General features: G+C 26.5%; 1 protein-coding gene across 2 annotated transcripts in view; it reads left to right on the top strand.

The window, feature by feature from the left end:
- The window catches only part of LOC129963239 (intersectin-1-like), a 65,075-nt gene extending 48,597 nt beyond the window's left edge, over window positions 1-16,478 (top strand). Inside the window, exons 29-41 of one of the 2 annotated variants that reach the window (XM_056077457.1) lie at window positions 1,278-1,408; window positions 3,926-4,032; window positions 6,191-6,263; window positions 6,418-6,525; window positions 6,617-6,715; window positions 8,318-8,485; window positions 8,937-9,008; window positions 9,389-9,529; window positions 11,424-11,551; window positions 12,283-12,365; window positions 12,456-12,536; window positions 13,621-13,794; window positions 14,363-16,478. In XM_056077457.1, the coding sequence (XP_055933432.1) occupies window positions 1,278-1,408; window positions 3,926-4,032; window positions 6,191-6,263; window positions 6,418-6,525; window positions 6,617-6,715; window positions 8,318-8,485; window positions 8,937-9,008; window positions 9,389-9,529; window positions 11,424-11,551; window positions 12,283-12,365; window positions 12,456-12,536; window positions 13,621-13,794; window positions 14,363-14,514 (1,517 nt within the window). In that variant the 3' untranslated portion in view covers window positions 14,515-16,478. The remainder of the gene's footprint in view (window positions 1-1,277; window positions 1,409-3,925; window positions 4,033-6,190; window positions 6,264-6,417; window positions 6,526-6,616; window positions 6,716-8,317; window positions 8,486-8,936; window positions 9,009-9,388; window positions 9,530-11,423; window positions 11,552-12,282; window positions 12,366-12,455; window positions 12,537-13,620; window positions 13,795-14,362) is intronic. The other variant, XM_056077458.1, reaches the window with a different exon arrangement.
- The last annotated feature ends 7,928 nt before the right edge of the window (window positions 16,479-24,406 follow it).

Below are 24,406 nucleotides of genomic sequence, written 5' to 3'. Positions count from 1 at the left end.
TTGATAAAACAATGAAAACGGTTTGAATTTCAGTTCAGCAATAAAATCTATTGTTGAAAATTATGTAGGAAATGTTTATATTTTTAGAGATTGCCAAATCCACGAAACATTTACACAACAATGAAATCGGTATAATTGAAAATACAATTCTTTGAACTTTAAAATGGAGTAAAAATCAGTTTTTTGAGATTATATTTTAGGGAATTATCGCAGAAAAATGCCACAGTCTTGCTTAATTTTTAATTCATTAAATTTCTGAAAATTACATCGAAATATGCATTTACTACTTCTCAGATATATCAGTGTAAAATTTAGTAGAAGCAATAGATCAAACTTTATATTTTGTAGAATGCTTACACATACATTCTAATTTATTATTAATAGACATTATTATTGATTTGGACTGACAGATTGATTTATTATGAGAGACAGGATACACTAACTTATAATTTTACAATTGTATATCATTTTAAGCTATTCCCAACTTGTATGTAAATTCAATTATGCTACGGCAACTGTAATATAAAAGCGAAAATTAATTCCATTTATTAATTCAGTCTTAAAAACAAAAACAAAAAATTTAATCTCAATATGTATGTAAATTCAATTATGTTACCACAACTGTAATATAAAAGTGAAAATTAAGTCTATTTATGAATTCAACCTTAAAAGCAAAAGAAAATTTAATCCAAATGTGTATGTAAATTCAATTATGCTGCCACAACTGTAATATAAAAATGAAAATAAATTTTTTATTCAACCTTAAGAGCAAAAAGAAATTTAATTAAATATAACTGTTTGGAAATGGTCATCATTTTGTTATGAGAATCATTAAAAAAATCTTGCCGAATTGAATTGAAAAATCATTATAATGATCGTAACATCAAATTATTTTTGAGTAGATATTAATTAATTTTGAGTTTATTAACTTTTTATATAGATATTTAATTTATTTGACCTTGTTGCTGGAATGGAGATTTTATAAGAATAAAATTTTATTTCAATCGGATATAAAATGAGTCCAATTTATATTCAAATTTATTCCTTCAAAAATGTTATAATGTTAATTTTATTTCAATGAACTTACATTACTTTGCTACAGTTTCTTGAGTTAATTATAAACAAATACAGCACATGATTTTTAAATCACATTTTTATCCTGTTTCCTAGGATTAAAATCATTTTGGCAAATGATAGTATACTCATTTATTACTTTTTTTTAAATTTTAGAATATTTCTTTTATGTAAGGAAGGGTTTCTTTTTTTCACATTTTTAGATAATTTAAATTCCTTTGATACATCTGCTTTTGAATCACTTTCTCCAAAAGAAAAGAAGAGGCAGCAACACATCCGTGAACTGATTTCTACCGAGGAATCTTATGTTGAAGATATGTCTATTGTTCTTGATGTAAGTGAATACAAAACTATCAAAATAATTTTATATTATTATTCTTTTATTAATTAATGTTTTATAAATTATTCTAATTGTAGAATAATCGAAATTCCCAATTATTTTATTCACTAACTCCATTTATTTTCTACATTACACGTTCCAAAAAAGTGAATAAGCATTTATCTCCCTGATAATTGTGCGCTTCTATCTGCAAAATTTATAGAGATATTCTTATTTTTAAATTTTTAAGGGGCTTTACAAACTAAATAAAACTATTTATTTCAGAAATGCAAATCTATTTAATAATGAAAAATTTCTATTGTTCAAGATATCTCAGAGCGTTAGTGAAATACGGAACAAAAAAATATATAAATTTTGCTCACAGCTCTATGCGTAATATTAAGCATTGAAAAAGAATGACTTATTTCATTCTTTTCAGTAAAGAACGTTTTGAAATACTCGATGTTATTGTAATGCTAGTCTAGTTACAGAAGAAAAACTTCGATTTTCGAATTCCCAGCATCCCTCTTTGAAGTGTATTTACAGAACGGTTTAAACTACAGGTTCCTTATTTAATGAAACGATATATGACACAGAAATTGACATTTTCACTTATTTTTCATGTTGTCCTCGTACTTGCGTACGAACAATCAATTCAGAATTCAACATTCTAAAACGGCAGCATAAAGAGCTCTTCGATATAATTACTGGCATCCATACAGAATTCGAGGGCTCCATGGATTACAAAATTTGATCATACCTGGCATCTAGAGTTTTGCAATTGGTTCCAATTACAGTCAGAATCCAATCTTTCTTTGCTCAGAAATGTATTTTGGATCGATAAGTATTGCTTTAACTTAGATAAAAACATGAATCGCCAAAACGAACAGTTTCGGAACCATAAATGTCTACTCTTGGTATACGAGGTTCATCTTCAGTGGCAATGTTTTATTAATGTATGGGGCGCCATTTTCAGGAATTTCTTATTTTTTACTCTGAATAGGGATCGATGTATTGACCTATTTTTGAATTACTTATATTCTTCTGTTTATAATCACTTCCTATAGATGAGGCAGATTTTTGTCCACTAATTTAAGAAACCTGTTTTAATATAACAAGTAATGAATTGGATTGCGTGTGTGAAAATATTGTTAAATGAAAGCAGATGCAGTTTTGTATTGGTGTCAAAAGGGCTGATTTAAGAAAAATTGCGAAAACATTTCACTTAATGTATTATTTTACTTTTTTAATTAAATGAACATTAAAAAATTATTAATGCATTATTATCTTCTAATTGTGTTCTTTGATAACCCTTTGTTATATATATGTAAACCTAAGTTAGCAGTTCCGTGGCCGAGAAGAAGAAACTTTTAAAACTTTGATTTATTCCAACCCGGGAGGCATAATTTATGTACAAGAATACATGGGAAGAAATATGTCGGTTTACATCGCGACACAAGAGCAAAAGAGACCGAAATTTTCCCTTCGGTAGTTTTTACAATGAAATTTTGATAGGGATTTCTTTGACACGTGTAGATTTAGGATAGGGAAATTTTGGTATCTTTAAAAGAATGTTGCAAGCATTAAAGATTTTTATCCCTTCACTCGGAGCGTGAGAGAATGCTGAAGTTTGCAGTTTTATAGAGCGCATGTATAATTAATTAAATAAAAAAGTTGGAATTGGCTCTGGAAATAAGAAAACATTTTTAGAATGAAATTAATATGGGCTAAAGTAAGATAAAAATTTTGAAAATAATTAAGAATTAAATTAGATTAAAAGATATCATTACATATAAATATAATCCCTGAAATTTGCTCTGAAAGATTTGATCAAACACTAATCTGAGGTTTTGAAAAGTGATCTAAATCAATAAATTTGTCTTTAAATATCTTGGCAAATTTTGCAAATAAAAGCATTAAACTTTATGTGCTTATATGATGAGTATAAGAGAAACATTTTTCTTATTGGTATATTTTTCACTGTGGGGATATATAAAAAATTAATTTTTCCATAATTTTTACTACAAGTTCTACAGAAATAAAATTCTATACTAGTAACTACTTTATTTAATAAAACTTTGTAATTGGAAGTTATATCAAATTGTAGTATTTCAGAGAGTAAAAGTTTTTAATAATAATAACTTTTTTTCCTTATTTTTGAAAGCAAACTAATTTCTTCACATTGTATTGTTTTGAGGGGGGAACAATTATTCTTTTTTGCATAAAAATATAATACAAATTAATTTCATTCCTTTTATCCTCCAATTAAAATTAAGTGTTTAGATTTTATATTATTATAATTCTTTTATCTACCCATTTTAATTTGGACAGATAAGGGAAACTGATCCTTAGTGCTGTTCATTCTATTTCCTTTTATGAATTTAATAAACAACTAATGATATTTTTTAAAATTTAACTATGTTTAAATCTAAACTTTTAATCATACGATCATTCTAGTTAGTAGTTGTGTTTTGAAATTTCTGTATGGATCTTATTTTCTGTTTTGCAATAAACTGAAATATTTTATTTTAGGTTTTCCAAAAACCACTGCGAGAGTCAGCTGTTTTAAATAAAGAGGAACTTCGCTCGATATTTGTGAATTGGAAAGAACTCATTGTTTGCAATACAAAGCTATTAAGGTATAATGGATAGCTTTGGACAAATATATAGTTTGAATATATTATTTCAATAAATTTATGGTATTTAGCAAATAAACATTTCAACGAATAGCTGTTCAAAAAAATTTACTTAATCTGAAAATTTGCCATTTAAATATATTATCTAATTGGTGATCATACTTTTTTTAAAAATGAGGTCTATTTGATAATTTATTTAAATAATAATATCTTCAATTGAAGAAGTTAATGTTTTTCATAATCCCAATTATTTTAAAAATACAGTGCACTTTGTAATCCATTACTTCTTAATTTTCCCCATATAGTGGTGCAACATTTTCATCAGGTCTAGCAGTAGGCATTAAAAGGAAAATAATTCACTGCATACAAATATCTATGACGGTGTGATGTAAATAGTAGGCTACTGCTCAGATTTTGAATTATAGTTTATACTATTATATATATATATATAATATATATATATAAACATAAATAGAGGTTTGTCTTTTCCCTTCATATGCTGATAACTTGCTTTAAACAAAAACAAAAAAAACAAAAATGACAAGTCTATGATGTAAACTGTGGCAGATCAATTACACAGCACACAATATTTCTTTCAATATTCAAAGTTTGTTCCTGCAATCTGCATTATTGTTAAATGTGTGGAAATGTAATATATCCTCCTGCATATTTTTGATTGTGAAATTTTGCAGTTGAATTAATTAAATATATTGTTTATTCCATATTGTATCATTAAAGCTTTTTTTTTTTTTTTTTTTACTTGTGAAGGATTTTTCTTTGGGGGGGGGGGGCATTAAAAAATTGCAAAAATCACTAATTTGAAATGCACTAGTTTAGAAAATAAATTAAGCATTACAGCAAGGTTCTTCAAACAATTATGCATATACTGTTAACAGCTTTACATAGAACATTTAAATAAATGTGAAATAATAATTCTTTTGACATTTTGTTTTAATCTTCAAATACATATTTTTCTTGTGTTTGCCCATAATTTTCATGTTTCCTTAAATCGTTGCTTTTTGTGGCCGTCCATACTGAGCCCTGCAAATTAAAGTTCTGTTGTACTATTTTCCAGAAAATTTGGAAAATGAAAACTGAATAAGAAACCCTTTTCCTATTTTCAGCATTATGTTAAATGATGTTTCAGTTCAAGGAAGAAATATCTTTTAGAAATCTCATGAATACATTTTTTTTAAATATATAAATGCAAAATTTTGGTTAAAAAAATAGATGAATATAAACATATCGCTAAGAAAATGATTGCATTTTTTTAATGTTTTCTAATACATCCTGTCTCTGCAAAACTAGATTATCAGCCATGTTATTAATTAAAAACAAATATAAGATACTATTGCAATTTTAACCTGCTTTATGCTTAAAACAAACGAAGAAAAAGCCCAACATATTAAAATTGATTTCAATAAAAGGTGTTTTTTTCTCTACGTTAATACTCATAAATAATAAATCTTGTTTATTATTAGGTACATTACCCACTATTTACTACAAAATATAACATAGTTATCTTATAATAAAAAGGTTTTATTTATGAATGTAATTGAATAATATGTTGAAAATGTTTTATTCTCTAATTATAAATGTTCTTATTTACATAGTGTATTATTCTTATTTTATATAGTACAAAATATTAAAAAAATGTGAGAACTTCAGTAATACAGGGAGAGGTTGAAATTAAATGTCACAATAGCAACCCTTTGGCTCTAACATGTGTGCAATTTTTAACATAATTTATTTTTTTTGATGCTTTAAACATATTTTACTTTTTTTTTTAATCCTAACTGTTTTTTCACTTTTGTGATATAGAATTCTAATGTTGAATTGATACAATAAAGATATACCATACTGTCATCGAATAAAAAAAAGTTGGTTACAAAAATTATTTTCAAAAATAATGCTTTAACAGATTAAAAATTAAAATTACCATAAAACTGAAACTATGCCCTAACTCAGCAATAAATTTTAAATTTCAATATTTTGTCACAGTTATGGTAAAAGATTCTATTCACAAAAATTATTTTTTTTATTATTATTTACTTAATGCATGGCCTGTATGTGTGGGTTTTAAATTTATAAATAACTGAAAAATACTTAGTTTTTAGTATTTTTGTTCAGCATGTATTATTCATGTCTTCAACCTTTTCAGAGCAATGAGAGTGAGAAGCAGAATGAGTTCCAATAACATAATACAGAAAATTGGAGACTTATTATGTGAAAATGTAAGTAACCTTCATTGTTGTATCTGACAATGTTTTTCTTTTAAGTGACTTTTTTTATTGCATTCATTTCTGTATATTTTCTACATATTGTGAATGTTTCTAGTATTTTTATATTTTTAAAAAAAATAATTTTTATTTATTATTATTATTTTAGCTCCCACATTTTACACCATACATAAGATTTTGCAGCTGTCAATTGAATGCAGCAGCTTTGATCCAAAATAAATCTGATAATTGTCCTAAGTTTAAAGAAGTTACTAAAGTAAGTACCTTTTGTTAGCTTATGAAATTGAGCAGTTTTCATTCTAAATTGAATATGCATATTTACTTTCAAAATTACAATTTATTTTCAGCATTGTACAACAGATCCTCGTACAAAGGGAATGCCTCTAAGTAGCTTTCTGCTAAAACCCATGCAAAGAATTACTAAATATCCTCTTCTTATTCAAAAAGTAAGCTATAAAATAAGTTTTTAAATCATTTTTGCTTTTTATTTGGCAATTTTCAAATTATGCCAAACTCAGTTATACATAAGATGCCAAGATAGTCACAGATCTTGTTTACTTAGTGATTTATCACAGTGACTGTAAAAAATAATTATCTTGTCTCTTAAAAAGAGATGAGCAGTTATTTGAAAGTTTTGATTTCAAAACTAAGCTTTCAATCAAAATTATTAGGAATAAGCATTTTTTTCAAAAAACATATCCTTAGTAATTTCGATCCAAAGAAAACTCCCTTAAACATTCAGTTATGGATTCCATTAATTTTCTCTTCTTTTACAGAACACATGTTAGAAATTATGGGGGGGGGACTATTTTAAAATTCGCTGTTTCATCTTCTAAAAATGATTCTATGGCTTATGAACATATCTTTATTTGGAAGTTGATGTTACCTTTTCAAATCATAATTCTGAGAATATATATTTATATTTGATTTATGATCATTTTAATAAATTTTAAAATGAAGGTTAATTGAAATATTTGCTACAGTGCATTTGAATATTCTACATACTTTATTTGTTGAAGAAATCCCATCTTAAAGTCGTATAATTGCAAATGATTTTATCATTTTAATGTTGCAAGTAACAGCACATCAAGACAATCTCTTATGGCAGTATGATAGATCTTGATAAAGTTAAAAAGTAATATTTTCATTCTTAATGTTATATGAAGAATTGTTTCTTTAATTATCAAATCAACTTGTCATAAGCGTAATTTTTGTGTATGTTTCGGTACAAATGTATTTGGAACATATATTCATTTAGAAGTACTGCAGAAGAAAATGATCTTGTGTCTATTTAAGAATATAATCATTGTTTTATTGGCTGTCACTGTTACATGTATTATTTGCTTTTGCAATTTCATATGTGCTAGCAGTTCCTGGTTCTCCGTAGTTTTCAAAGATTTTAAAAAAACTTCTGCAAGCTACAGATAAGATTAAATTTTCTATGGAAACAAGGGCTTATTTTTATTTATTTATTTATTTATTATTTTTTTAACTTTTAGACGTTCAATCTTGATAATGTTAGAAATCATTTCCAGCAGTTTTATTAATTCTGCTACTTAGTATGAAACAAAACATCTGAGAGAAGATAAATAGATTTTAGAGGATGTTTATTCACTCTTTTATCAAGTATTAATCAATATTTTGTTTAATGCATTCTTTTGAATTGTAAAGGTTTCTTGGATTATAGCGTATTAGTTTTTCAGATTTTTTCCCTTCATTTCATGCTTTTGAAAAATGTTGTATAATTATTTTTAATTGTTCTAATAATAGTGATATATATTTGTATTATTTATTCAGATAAAATATTTTTATTAAAAGTAGAAACTAATGATTACTTAAAATGTGGTGAAATATATATATGATCAGAAATTTAAAATTTTAACAGAAGTCTTCCATGTGAGCTCATGTATCTGTCAATTTCATACACTTTCTTCTACAAATAACCATCTTTCCATTATAGACTTGTATGATGTCTGATCCCTCGATTATATTTTTGGATTTTCAGTGTGTATTACAAAATTAGCATCCCACTTTTTAAAACATTTCAGGTTTTTGAAAATACTTCAGAAGATCACCCTGATTATCCTCATCTAAAAGAAGCCCTAAACTTAGCTCAGCAACTTTGTAACCAAGTAAATGAAGGTGTAAGGGAACGAGAAAATTCAGATCGCTTGGAATGGGTACAAAATCATGTTCTATGTGATGGACTACCAGAAGTGAGTATATGAAGTGAAAGAAATACCTTTCAATTATTATCTAAATAAATAATTTGTAAGAATTTGCTGTTTCTGTTGGAATTAAAGAATGAATTAATATGAATAGGAATACTTATCTAATTCCTATTCATATTTTAAAATGTGTAAAAATTTTCATTTCTAATATTAACAGAATTTGATTGTTGTTGAAAGTCACCTGATTATGTAAATTTATCTGTTATGTTTTATTTGTTTATACGTTTATTTAAACAAGTTTTGTATACTTTTTATTTTGAAGGATTCTATGACTGATATTTTTTGTTTTAAAATTATATATATCTTTATAACCTCCTTATATATTGTTCCTTTATTTTGATGTTATATTGTTTTTTTAACTAAGTTCAGCAATATTACATTTAAAAAATTCTTTTACTTTTTTCATCTTCCTAATTTTTTTTCTTGTAATCTGTAGCAAATTACTTTCAATTCATTAACAAATTGCTTGGGACCAAGAAAACTTTTACATGCAGGGATATTGTATAAAGTAAGTTCCATCTTATATCATTTCTTATTACTGAGAAATTAAAAAATTTTTATTCTTACTTTTTTTTTTTTTTTTTTTTGCATTCTTCTACCTTTTCTATTTTTTTTTGTATTACTTTTTGTATTAAGTTTCTACTTTTGTATTATTCTTATCATTTCTATTCAAAAAGCGAAATATGTTTGATTGATTACTTTTTCTGTTTATAGAAAGCTACTTTATCAATAACACTAATTATTGCTCTTATTGATTTTTATAATGTATAAAATTTTATATAATAATTTTTAGGTGGTATACTTAGAATTGATTTATGACTTATTTCATGTTTTTTTTACCCTTATAAATAAAATTCTAAATTGATATATTTATTTTGTATTTATCAGGCAAAAAGCAATAAGGAGCTCATGGCTTTTCTCTTCAATGATTTTCTTCTCCTGACTCAACCTTTCAAAGAACTAGGAAAGATAACAAATGTTTTCACTTCAGAGAAAGCAATGAATTCTTTGTATAAAATGTACAAACATGTAAGTAAAGTGTACATAATTTACAACCTAAAACATATTTTTAAGTAGCACTATTTTTCCCCCTTTATTTGCGAAACATTTACTATTCTGATTTGTTAAAATATTGAGACTGAATTAATTTCTGAACTTTCCTGCTCAGCAAGAAATTACTATAATTATTTGGCTATTATTATATTAAAGTTTTGAGTTAAGTCGTTATTTGTTTAAGTGGTCATTACCGATTTCATGTGATTGTGTCAATAGTCAGTGCAAATTGGCTGTCTTTAAAAATGTGTGTAATTTCTATATAGAAATGCCTTAAAATTAATGATAATATGTTAAATCCAGAATTATTTCATTTTTTTGTAGATATTACTGACCACTCTATCAAAGAATCCTCAATGAATATATTAAAAGAATGCATCTGTTAATATGTTTATTGATAACTCTTGCATCCAGCCTGTACTGCAAGGATTACCATGTTTAAATACACATAGTCGGTCCAGTTGGTGGATGTAGTAAAAAAATTCTACGTCTTTATTCTAGAATTATAAAATAGAGATCATATACTTAATTTCACTTACTTAAATTGTTGTGGTTATTAATTATCACATCCACAAATGAACAGATATAATAGTATATAATCAATCCTTTGTTTGACTGTAATTGATAGAGATAGAGAATTTTAGTAAAAGTAACCATATCTGAATTTTATCAATTGGGCTCACAGTTGGGTCATTCATCTGACAGAAGTAGAAAACTGTTACCTTTACTTTTACAATATGCACGTATTTCTGTTTGTGGCAATTTGTGCAAGATTGGATGTATGCTGTTCCTTGTTGAAAGCCACTACTGAATTGAAAATCTTATTTACAGCTGCTATAGCATCATGCTACAGAAAATTTGATAAGAATTGCATGACGATGTAGCTGTATGGCAAAAGTAAGATGAATTGAATAATTGTGGTTATTGCATTCAAAACCAGAATTTTTTACTTCTTGAATCAAGTAATTTTGAAATAATTACAACAATTACTGTTCGGTAGTAAAATTTTGAAAACGAAGCATTCATTTGATTCATGCTGTAGATATAATTTCTGTATAATTCATAAAGAACTGTTACCGGAATGGCAAATGAAATTTTGTTGAAAAGAGAATGAAATGAAAAGCATAAGAAAAAGCCACATTATATGTATTTGAACTAATTGTTTAGATATTTTAATCTGAACTTGTAACTTTGAGATTTGGAAGATTATTCCAAAGTTTTCTTGATGAAATACATATTCTCATACATTAAAATAGTTTGATTCCTTCTTCTCATCCTTTGACTAGATAGCAAACATGGTGTATTATTAATTAATTTAGTTGCCTGCTTTAGAAATTATTTTCTGGATGCATTTCAAATTGGCATTTCTTAAAACATTTTTTACATAATTCAAAATTAAAAAAGTAAGACTATTTTGTATCTACATTTTATATACACTGTTGTATTTTAATATCAAGCAAACATGATTGCATTTGCAACACTTTACCCAATATATTGTCCATTAAAGTTGTAAATACATATTACAATGATAATTATTTATGAGCATATAAAATATTTAAGAATTTCTAAATGCCAAAAAATTGATTTACATCCCCATTTTTTTTTAATTGAATTATAACTCCAAGTTAAAGTGTCAGATGAATTTAAATTTTACAGAAATGTTAAAAATTTATGAATCATTACTATTCCATCTCATCAGAACAACAAAATTTGTTTCAAAGAAGTGCATTATTTTAAAAAATATTAATGGTTATAAAAAAAAATTTTATGATATATGTATACATTTAAATAGATATGGCCATATATAGGCCATTGAATATAGATTAAGTTAAACTTAATCTATACTCAAGACTAATATTTTTTTTTTCAGCCTCTGTTCCTGAATAATGTGACTGTAAAAACCACTGATACTGAAAACAACCAAGATGATACTACTTTCTTTGTTTTTTATTCTGACACCGAAAGGATTCATTTCAGAACTATGAGTGCTACTGAAAAGTAAGCTTTATTAATTTACTTGGCATAAAAGGTATGATTTACACTAAAATGCTTTTCATGATATAAAATTTTATCCCTGGTTACCATTTGTCTAAACAATTTAACAATTTGCTTCCTAATTTTGTATATATATATTACTCATTTGCTGTGTGTGGGGGGGGACATAAAACTACCATAGATATTAATACTCGCAAAAGCTTTATATATATATATATAATTTACATAGGATGATATGAGATGAAATTTACAATTAGACATGACTCAAATTTCGCCCTAATATATGTTCCTTTATCGTTTCTTTCACAGTCAGTGCTAATGTGCATGTAGATTGATTTTTAGTACTGTTGGTTCATGTAACAAAAAGAACATATAGTGAAATATGGCAATATATTGTAAAAGAAAAAAGCTTAGGAATTACCTATATTGAATAAATTCTCCAAAGCTGCATGTTTTAAATGTGCATGCTATATTTTACTTATGGTACTATTTATGTGAACAGTAATTTTTATAAATAGAAAAATATTTTACAAAAAAAGAATGTAATTTGAAGCAAGCCACCAATTAATTGATTTATATTTAATTTTAAAAAGTGTTTATTTGATTATTAATATAGGCTATTTGTTGGATATTTTTCAAAGAATTAATTGAAAGAGAATTAAAATTTTAAAATGGCTTAGTTCTTATATATTTTTGTTATATGAATTTATATTTAATTAAAATTGGTGTTTCAGATTGCTGTGGATGAAAAGAATTGAATCTGCTGCTAAAGATTATTGTGAATTAGAAAAGAAAAATTTAAACCATCAAAGAATGTGTAAGTTTTTTTTTATTCTTCCCTTTATTTTAATTTTATTGATTTTAATACAAAATTGATTTTTTAATTTAATTCAATTCTACCTTGCAGTAAGATCTCAAGCTATTCAGGGAGTAGGACGTCTCCTAGTTGTTGTTGTTGAAGGCATAAACTTGAAAGCTTGCTCTAATGGTTTGTTCACATATTATTACTTTTACTTTTGTCGATTTCTCAAAATTTATTTACTCGTTTTTTTATTAGATAAATATTTTCTTTAATGTGATGGGAAACTTTATTTATTTAGCATTTTTTTATAAATTTTTTCTATAGAAAATAATTTCTCTATCTCTATTAATAAAAGTGTGGAGGGGGCATACATACTTTTGTGCGTGTTGGTGCTCAACGGGCCAGATTAGACTTAAACTTAACTTTAGACTTATTGTAATAAATTTTTACTTTTAAATAGAAATCTATAAATTTGTTAGAGAAGTTCAGTTTAATAATAATAAATAAACGTTGAAAGAGATGGAAAATAAAAACATGGTAAAAAATATTAAATTTCAACAAATAAAATAATGAAAGGTTTTTAAAAAATTTTTACTATTATTCTACTTTCTAAATAATTTTTCGATTTTTCTTCTTTTTAATCAAATTTGTTTTCAATAAGAAAATGATACGAAAAATTGCAGCATGTATTTGTGTATATTAAAATTTATACATTGAATCTTTTTTCCAGAAAGTAATTTCGATTGATTGTACTTAAGTAAAATTTAAAAGTTATTTTAAATCATTTTTTCCTGTATGTTAAGATAAAAATGTTTCCAGTTGAAATTTGCATAATTTTTATTTTAAGTCTATAAAAAAAGTAAAATTAGTTATAAGCTTTATCTTATTATCACTTTTTTTTAATGGAAAGATCATTCAGGACCCTGAAATTGGAAAATAAACAGGAAAATTAACCATAACAAAAAGGAAATTCTATTGAAAATAGATAATTATTTAGAAAAATTTGATGAAATCTTTTAACATAAGACTATTATAAGATGGACCCCCCACCCCCTTATACATATTTTTTTAAAAACTGTAGATGACTCTGTGACCTAATATTTCTCCACACAGTACCATTTGAGACCTCAGCCCTTAGTTTAAGAAGTCATATTCTATTTTAAAGTTATAAAACTAAATTCACAATTTTAAATTTATCATAGAATATAATATATAGTCATAATTATTTTCTTAAAGTTTGATTATTATACTGAAAAATTGTTGCCTGCAGGCCAAAGTAACCCTTACTGTGAAGTTAGCATGGGATCACAAGAACACAAGACAAAAGTGATTCCTAATACCTTGAATCCAAGATGGAATGCATCTATGCAATTCTTGGTTAAGAATCTACATGAAGATGTCCTTTGTATTTCTGTTTTTGATAGAGATTTGTTTTCTCCTAATGGTAAGCTTATATTTACATATGGTTCTTCTTTGAAAAGGTATGAATCATTAGATTCATTTACCACTTACTCTTTTTTTTAAAATTATTGTCTAAAATATGTTAAATAAATTGAAAATAAAATTTTTCTGTAAGTTGTTTTCAAATATTTACAAATTATAAAAAAAAAATTTCATTGATTTATATATTTTCATCGCTAATCTAATAGTTTTTGAATAGCTTTTGCATCAATTTTAATATTGTTTTTCTACTGCAATAGCATACAACTCCCTTAAATAGCATACTCTTAAATTTTAGATATGATAGATTTACACTAAGACTATCATATTACAGTTTGTAAATTATAATAAGTATTGACTTTTAGATTGTGCGAATTTTTAACTATTTTATATTAAAAGATATTCTCTACATTATCTTAATGCATCCTAATAAAGACTCCTATTGATTTTTTTTATGTATTATTATTACTGATTTTAGATGTTGTTGTCTCTAATTTGTTATTTTCTAAATATTAAAACTATAATATGATTATTTTATTATTTCAAATGTTTTATAACTTTCCCCCGTCTAGAATTCCTTGGAAGGACAGAAATAAAAGTATCAGATATTTGTAAAGAAACCAAAGAAACACATGAGCCAGTCATTCGAAAGTTAACCTTATATGAAGTAGAATGTGGAGAAGTTGTGATCAAATTTGACTTACAAATATTTGATAAGCTGTAAGCTTTCATCTTATCTAAAAGCATTTATGATTTGACATTTATATTTAAGTACAAATTGTAAATATACTTTTACTTTGTTTTAAAGCTTCATCATCCTCACAGCTATAAGCTTTCTGTTTTGTTTTCCATTTCTTTATTCATGCTATCCTATTCTCACATTCCATGTTTATAAAACTGCTCTCTATTAATTGATTGGATATTTTATTTTTATTGAAAGTTTACATTTTGTGACTATATTTTCTGACAATTATCATTCTTGAATGGTTAAATTATATATATATATATTTCATTGTACATATTTGTTAGAAACTATATTGTGTTGTATATGTGGCTTAAACTTTGAAACTACGTTCAACTGCTTATTGAACAGAAATATGCTTGTTAGTCATAATAAATGTCATCTTTGATAGTCAGTCATCGTTTTTAATTATACTATACTTTTGAAGCCTGGTAGTCTTCCATTTTTTGCTCTAATTGTGTTGTTTGAAATAAAACAAAGATATGTTTTTTTATATAATGATTTTTTTCATAAACCATTCTCTTTCTCAATGATTTAACTACAAAGGAAAGCAGTGACTTATGTTATATCTGAATTAGTGTTTCAACAAAATTAGTAATTCATCATGATCTTTCCTTTAATATGCAGCTGAGAGTTAATTAAATAATATAAAAAAATCTACAATTTTTAATAAATTGATATTTTTCCTACACCATTATATTAAACTGGTTCATTTTTAAGTTTGTTTCTTTGAAAAAGCAGTATGCTTAGTTAATAACATTTTGATAACAATATATCATATAGTTTCATTAAATAGGAAATTCATACAAAGTTCTAGTTTGACATGATAGAAATGCTAAGAAAAGTGAGTTAAGAAACAAATAACCATAGTATCAAAAAATCGACATCCATTTACACAAAAAATATCTCTTAAAAACGTTGCTGTTACAAGAAACTGTGTTTTGTACAAAGAAATGCATAGGTATATTAAATAGAAGATGAAAACTAATATCTTATAGTAAAAATATTTAAAAGTTCTTTACAAAAGTATGCCGTCCACAACTGTTAAATCTATAAAATTATGTTTAAAAAATTATACTTTGATTAAAATGTGTCGTACATATCATGAATTAAAGACACTGGTCTTTCATAAAAGTATATAGTTAGATATTTGTGACATAAATATTTTAAGGAAAATCGTGCTAGTAATTAAATTTTTGGCAATCCATTGCATAATAAAAAAAGCTCAATGCTCCTAAAATGCATGGTTGCATATCAGACTGTAATATTTATTGAAGACAATGATGCAGCTAATGTAAAATCTCTAGCAAAACAATCAATAGATATAATATTTTTGTATCACATCAATTAATTTACAAAGCAAACTTATCAGATTTTGTTAGAATGTAGAATTCACATGAAAAATTGATTTGCATAACAGAATAGAAAAAAATTTCATTTCTATTGATCTGTAACATATTGTCAATGATCAAGTGGCTTAGGTTTAGATTTCAATGTGTGGTTCTAAAATACTGAAATCAATAGATATAGATATTTACAGATATCAATCGATACAGAAGTACTGATCAATTACAGACATTCTCTAGTTTATCAGAAATTATCATTTCTTGTGTTATAATAATGATATTTAGTAACGTTATATAGTAATATACTTAAGTTGTACAGTTAAAATCTACCTTAATTGTTGAATTAGTTTTTTTCAATCAATAGGAAATAATTTTGTTTCTCAAGAATAAACTACAAAATACATATTAGATGCATATTATTTTAGATTTAATTATTTGATTGGCATATATGTTGAACAAATGCTCAGTAAGCAATTTTTATTATAAATCTAATGATCTTGGTCTCATAGGGTTTTGAAAGGTATGAAAATTGTATTATTTATTTTATTATATATCTGAACCAAATTTAATTAATAACTGCAATATAATTCTAATGTGGGAATGATTTAATAAAATTAAATTAAATCAACCTAACTTTGTTTAACAATATTCAATAAGCAATCATTAAGGGTATATTTTTAATATGTAAAAATAAGGTAATTAAAAATTTAGTGTTTAATGGTGATAGATATCAAATAGAAATAAATCTCTTTATAGTTATGTTGTTTTTATTTCTGAAAATTTCATCAATTTTGTGTATATTAGTATTAATTTCTTTTTAATGTGTCTCACATAATTTCCATGACCATGTGATTAGATTTCGAAATATATGTATTGATTAAACTTCTGAATAATCAGGATTTTTTTCTCATGCATAATATTTCAGTTTTGATATCCAGAAAATGCAACTAATCTACTATATTTAATACTGAAGATAAATAGAAGAAAAGGATTTTATATGTGTGATGAAAGTTGATCATATAAAGTTTAATTTTTGTACTGTTTAGAAAATTAAATAGAGTAAAAAACATTAAATTGAATTTAAAAGAGAAAAGGGTTGTTTTTTTTAAATATAATATTTTTATAATTATGAATTTCATGTATTGTGACATAAGTAAAGAAATTGCTGACAAGTCTTATATTAATATTTTAGTTGAAATCATTCATTTTTATTTGCCTTGTATAATGTATCACTCTAGATAAACACATTATGCTTTATTTTTATTGAATTTGAATAATGATTAAACAAAAAAAAATTATTAGTAAAATAAGAAAAACTCTGAAACCTATTTTTATGTTTTCGATTATTAAATGTGACAAATGTTATAATCAGGTTATTGAAGTTAAGTAATGTCTTATAATTGTATTACAGTATTTTACACAGAACTACTAAAATTATGCATACAGAATTGTTCATCCTTATATCTTACTTGTGAAATTATTCATAATTTTTTTTCATGTAACTTCTGGAAAAACATATTTATAATAATTTTTATCATATTGTTCATTTTTGTTAATGTAATTTATTGTTGCACTGCTCTAGAGAAAATAAAATATACTAAACCAAAGAATTAATTTTTCTTTTTAGTATGCTGTAGTCAATGTTAATAAAATAATTATTCAGATGATATAATGAATTAGTATATAATATTTTTTATATATTGTATTATGCTTACTGCAATTAATTTTTGATTTCAAATCTCTAAATGTGGAACTTATCCCTTCTAGCATTTAATTATTTTGATAGAATTTTTTAAGCTTCGCTTAACATTGAAATAAAAAATTGTTTTTCTGATATGCCATAAAAATTCTAATATCTCTAGCATGTTTTACCCGTAGAATTTATTTTTATTTTTTTTAGATATGCAAATAAATAAGAGTAATCTGCTTTTGAGTTTGCAATAAAACTGAAGAAGTCTTTGTAGGTATCTGGAGGATTAAGTAATGAAATAATTTAATGTGCTTTCATTGTACTATTGGATCTTAGTAGTTTCTGCTACGGAAATCCTGAAACAATTATTACATTTTTTTTTTTTTTTTTTTTTTTTTTTTTTGTCCCCTGGAAAACGTATATTAGTAGTCTCTAAATTTGGCAATTTTCTTGTAGTTTTTACCTTATTTATGTTTGAAAAATACTGGATAACTATTTATATTTTCTCTTTCATAATACTTTTTATACATTATTAAAATCTAAAACTTTCAGTCAGATTCTCCTCCCCCCTAGAAAATTGTAATGTCTAAATATATGTAAATGGGAAGATTTTAATAAAAATTATTTTCAAAAGTTATGTAAAATTTTAGTTTAACGTCATAAGACTTGACAATAGAGTATCCACTCCCATCTTATCCTAATAGCTAATTTCCATACTATTAATAGCAGGGAGATACTGCTAACTTAAAGTCAAAGAAGTAAATATTTATTTGATTCAATAAATGTTATGTTGAAAAAAAATAATGATTCTAAATCTTTTACAAGTTCTTTTTCCCTGTCGTATGAGTCTTATTTGAGCAAAAATTCCATTGTTTTATGATTAAAGCCAATAGAGTCATAACTATTTAAAATGTTTAGGGGTAATTTATAAATTTATTTCAGAAAAAAACTGAAAAGTTTGGACAAAATTAAAAACATTATTGCAATTTTTTTCATAGATTTAAATATTCAACTGAAAAATGTGAAACTAATATTTAACTCATATGCAAAAAATAAAAGAAAGATAATGCAGCTTTATGCTCTAAACACTATGTCGAACATTCATTTCCTTATAAAACGAAATATTAGCTAATACATAATTATGATAAACTATTTTATAAATTTGAAATAAAGGTCACTTAATCATAAAATTTAATCGAACTGATATACAGAAACGTACCCGTAAAAAACATTTTCTTGCTCATTTGGTAACATTGTCAGTATAAAGGATTTACAAGCTATAATAGCAAGCTTTACAGCTTAGAAGTTTTTTATTCATGATTTCTCTTTAGTACACATTTTTAAGTAACCTCAAAGGAAGTAACTTAATGGATTTACATCTGGCAATCATTGAAGTCACTCGCAAGGTCCTCCATATCAAGTTATGATATTTCAAAATACATAAATCAGAAAAGTACATAGTTTTGAAATATCTACTTTAATAAGTGTATGTTGATTAATTAGCAATTAGATAATTATTAATTAATAAGTCAGATAGTTAAATAATTGAAAACCCATCATGCTGAAACCATATTTTTGACAAATCCCATTGTGAAATAGACTCCTCCAATAATTAAATAATAATTCAGATAAAATAATCTATACTTATTAGACATTAAAACATTACTGAAAAAATAATGACCAATTAAAGTATTCTGCAGTAATATATTCTCTTCTATATTCTGCAGTAAATATCAGTAATAGCAAAAAAGGGAGATCTAAAAATGAATGAAAGAAAAACATGTAAAAAGTATGAAATAAATAGTTTATGTACAGAAAAGTTAATTTTAGTATGTACAGAAATGTTAGTTATCAAAGCAACAGTTCAGTTAGATTTTTATTCATTTCAAAATATTTAAAAAATAAATCAACAGTATATGATTTTCTCAAAGGCACTTTAAGAAATGTATTGTCCAGAACAAATTTAAATGTATATAGGACAGCAAATTTAAGTAGAAAGTCAGTACTTTATTGTAAATATACCTAAATAATATACTTCAGTAAATATTTCTTCAATACTGGAATACCTTTGCAGAATATCTCAAATACATTAATGGCTCTTTTGGTTGTTGTTTTTTAATGACTTTTTATTGATATGACTCAACTAACGTTTCTTAGTTTGCTTTTGAGCATCAGTCACATTGGTACAACACGCAACTGCATTATGCATATAAGATTCAGATATGGAAGAAATTTTTGTGACCCGAGACCTCAATTTTTTGATAAATATTTCTCTACAATTTGACAGCTTCGCCAGATAGGGTGTGGATGGACATTCAGCAAGTAGGAAAGAACGTCTGCTTTCTCTCCGCGATAGAAAATGCCTTCTATGTGATAAATTGCAGGAAGAAAATTTTAAAAGCAGAAAAGGATAAGAAATCCCCCTCCCAAAAAAAGCAGAAAATCACATCCCTGAAATATTTACAGATCACCCCTCTTAGTACCTATTTGGTCGCACATTACGATTTACTAGTAAACAAATATATGCAATTGCTGTTTATCTTGAAATTTCAATTCATGAAGATAATTTTGGTTTAAAAAAAAAAGAGTTAATGTTATTTTCTTATATCTAAAATAATCTCGCACTGATTCTCAGAATTTCAAATGAAATATATTTAGATTCAATTTTAACTTCTGGTATTCATGCAATAGATTTTTGCTTTCAAATTAGAAATCTTTCTATTAATAATCTCACTCGGATTTTGACACCATTTTCTCTAAGTACAGGTACAGGTGATTATAATTAACCCTATTGCTCTCGAATCCGTTCTGCATTTCGGATTTTGATGAAACTTAGTATATATGTTATGCGGACCATGGGAAAAAGATTTCTGTAATAAAAAATAGTTCAAATTTTGACCAGAGGGAATTTTGGCGCCTAAAGAAGGGCAAAAAAAATGTCAGAATCATTAAAATTTATTCAGTTACAGAATGTGCTCCATTGACATTAATTATGCGTTGAAAGCGCATTATAGCTTGTTCAACGGTAGGGCGAAGAAACTGTCGAGGAATTTCATCAACATGGCATGTAATGCTGGCTTTCAACTCATGTAAAGTCCTAATTTATCCTCCATAAACACAGTCTTTTAGGGATCCTCATAACCAGAAATCACTGGTATTTAAGTCGGATGAACGAGGACGGCAGGCATCCGGTAAAGCTCTGAATATTACACGATTCTCGTCAATGGTTTGGCGTACAATGTGGGGTGTTGCTCCATCTTGCATGAAGACAGTGGTCTGCAAACATTGCCGTTCTTGTAAAGAAAGAATGACCTGCTGTCGAAGAAGTTCACGGTACGGTGCAATCGTGACACCGAGGATAAAATCAGCAGTAAATCTATACCATGCAGTCACATAATCAGAATACAGTGGTTGTTGCTGCAGGACATAAGGAGGTGAAGCCCCCATAAGCGGCAATTTTAATTATTAAAGAAAAGTGCGCCTCATCTGACCATAGAATATGCCAAGGCCACATGTCATCAACTTGCCGTTTTTTGGCGTCACTTTCATTCTCGCCAACCAAGCTCTTTCAACCACAACAGTAGCGACTTCGACAATTTCATTTGCAACCGGTTTCCGTCCTCTTCCTGGCAGCACCCAAGTTTCCAGTCTCTTCAAATTTCATAACCATCTTCTTCAAACCATTTTTCGGCATGAACCCTTTTCACAATTCCCGACGTTATTCACGCAGTGTAACTAAGCTATCGCTGCCATTTTGATAAAACAGTTTTACCAGTAAAGCTCATCTTTCTTCTGTAAAGGCATGATTAACAATGACAAAGGCTCGCAGAATGATTTTTTGGGCTCTGATTACAAGTCTCTTAATAGGTCAATAGTCAATTTGCGTAAGGAATTTTTAAAATATGACATCTTGTGTCAAAATTTGAACTATTTTTTTCATTGCAGACATTTTTTCCCCGTGGTCTATATAATATATATACCAAGTTTCATCAAAATCCGATACACAGAACGGGTTCTAGAGAAGTCTGAATAGGGTCACTTTAATTGTAATCACTTATACTGATGAAGTGCAGTTAATTTTCTAGTTTGCTCTCAAATAACTGAATGGATGCGATGCTATAAATTTAATTAACTTAGATTACAACAATTTTTTTGTGTGTGATATAATGATATGATATAAACTTTTATGTGGCCATCTTTTTATAGGTCAAACTGCATTCAAAATTTAATTTATGTTAGTTTTCCTGTTTTGTACTAAATGCCAGTAAATTGTTATAATTTGCCTAAAATTAAATGTTAATGCTTATTAATGAACATTTAAAGATATTCCCACTTTTACTATGCAGTAGTAAGTATATATATTGTTTCTAATTCTGCTCGAATTTTAACTGATAAATATATTTACTGCTCCTAATTTCATAAATCAACTATCAAAACGCTCATATCTTTTTTATTTTACAGAATCAATATAAAATGTAATTATTTACTTCAAGTAAAACATTTGTCAATGGAATTGTATGCTTTTGAGCAACAACAATTAAACTGATGTTTATATTGTTACGAAATTTCCGGGGTTCGTTTGGATAGGGGAAATTATATGGTGTGAAGAACGCTCAATCACCAGGCGGCAGTAGAAAATAAAACAACGACGTTTATTTACACGTAGACACACAGGACAGTACAAAGACGACAACTATATACAGCACAGAAGACGATTATCTTCAGCCGAGACGTGCAGCATACAACAGACTCTACTGCAGACAGTAGAACACAGTTTAGTTCAGCACTAGCTTCACTCCGTCGCTGCTCCGCTTATCTCTGGAAGGCCATCCTTTCCGACTACTCTTCGACTCCACTGGTTCGCAACCCAATTCACCACTGCCTGGCAGCTGCGGGTGCTTCCTTTTATAGGTCTCAGGAGGCGGGGCTGGAAGCCTCTCAACCAATCAGAAACGTTCGAGGTGTAACTCCGTTCCTACTGGACGAATCGGGAAAATTCGCGATGTTTCGGGTATAATCTATTTTGGCGCCAAAGTCACCAAATTCGTCGCCAAGTCGCCAAGCTCTGGGACCTCCTATGGAACCCCCTATGCTGGGAAGCAGCATCGCAGGTTCGTAACTATATATATATATATATATATATATATATATATATATATATATATATATATATATATATATATATATATATATATAATCCACAAATTTGTTTCCCAACACTGTCACTTGAAATGGGTTGATAGTGTAATCTCATATTAATTTTAAAATGGCAAAATGAATAAACAGAAGAAAAAAAAGACATATTCGTTCATCTTCAATCCTTTCCAATAATTTTCCCAATATTCATCCATAAAATTTATTCAAGCTCCTGTGTATAATGTACAGATTTTCATCTACACTTCAATTAAATGTTGCCAATAGATATTTAAAAAATTAATCTATAATCTATACTCTTCACTTAGTCATTAATTTAAATGAAACAGATAAATAACAAGATTGAATTTAAAGATTTTGTTGAATTTCCCCTACAACATGTCCTTATTTATATTTTATACATAAATGTCATTATATTTATTTACCACTAGTCGCCTTTGGCGATCAGCCGGTTCGCAGTATTAATGATCGATAAAATTTTCAATTAATGTAACTTGTTCACTTAGTAGCTTTTTCTGCAAAAGATTTTTGAACATATTTTGGTACTTATATGATTTAATCATACTTTTATGTAGGCCTTAAACAGTTCTGTTCATTATATTACTTATCACTTTCTCTAATGTTCTGTCAGCATCCATAAAATTTCTACTTTAAATTAAAGTGGAAATGTTTAACTGCAATCAATATAAAAGCTTTTTATATATGGTGGGGAAGCTTTTTATACCATGTCTTTTTTTTTTTTTTAATATGAAAATTGAAATCAGAGTCGTTCGGCAGTGAATTTATATGAGCACTGCAGAATAATTTATATAATATCTAAAAGAATTATTCAGGAATAATTTCTCTGATTCATCGTAAAATTAATTTTTTACTTTCAAAAGATTTAAATGATGCAAATTAAAATATTTTATTTTATTTCTGTCAATAAATGAACTTATGAAAAAATTACGAATTTTAAATTTTACACAGTCTTTTGGTCCCAAGGAGTCCTATTCTGCGAAATACTCTCGACACTTCAACTTTTAAATAAGTAAATAAACGTCCCTATCTTCTGCGATAAATCTGACCCATTTATAAAGTTTTTATGTATCAGTTTTAGAACATTCAACATTTTTATAATCACAGGCCAACCACTGTCGAGAAACCCTGGCAGATAAGCGTATCTTAATTGAGAGTGTCGGTGAAGTAGTCTAAAATCGTCAGTTTTTATAGAAGAACGATATTCAAATTTAATAAATTATTCAGTCTTAATGAATGATTTTGTTGATTGGAGTTCAACATTTTTTATTTAAAATATTGGTGTCTCAAGAATATTTTGTTAAATATGATTCAAAAGGCAGAGGACGTATGTAAAAATTTAAAATTCCTAATTCATTGGAGCATTTATTGACCAAAGTTACATTAAATATAATTATTCAGTTCCTTTAGACCATTTTGTTAACAAATATATGCCCCAAATTAGCTGATGGTCGCTGATTAGAATGATTATCCTAAGTATATTAAACCACGTTTGACTTAAATGAAATTGTTTTATTGAATTAGTAATATAAGTATTGTCAAAGCTCATAGAAAACTTTTCCTCCTTTTACTTTTCAGAAAATATCTTTATTTTTTTTTTATTATTATTATTATTTTCCATTTTATACAGACACCTGCCGAAAATTACAATTTTATTTATTAAATT

The sequence above is a fragment of the Argiope bruennichi genome, chromosome 3 (genome assembly GCF_947563725.1).
Source record: "Argiope bruennichi chromosome 3, qqArgBrue1.1, whole genome shotgun sequence".
Taxonomy (NCBI): domain Eukaryota; kingdom Metazoa; phylum Arthropoda; class Arachnida; order Araneae; family Araneidae; genus Argiope; species Argiope bruennichi.
The sequence above is the reverse complement of the archived record's forward strand: the minus strand, read 5'-3'. Positions and strand labels throughout refer to the sequence as shown.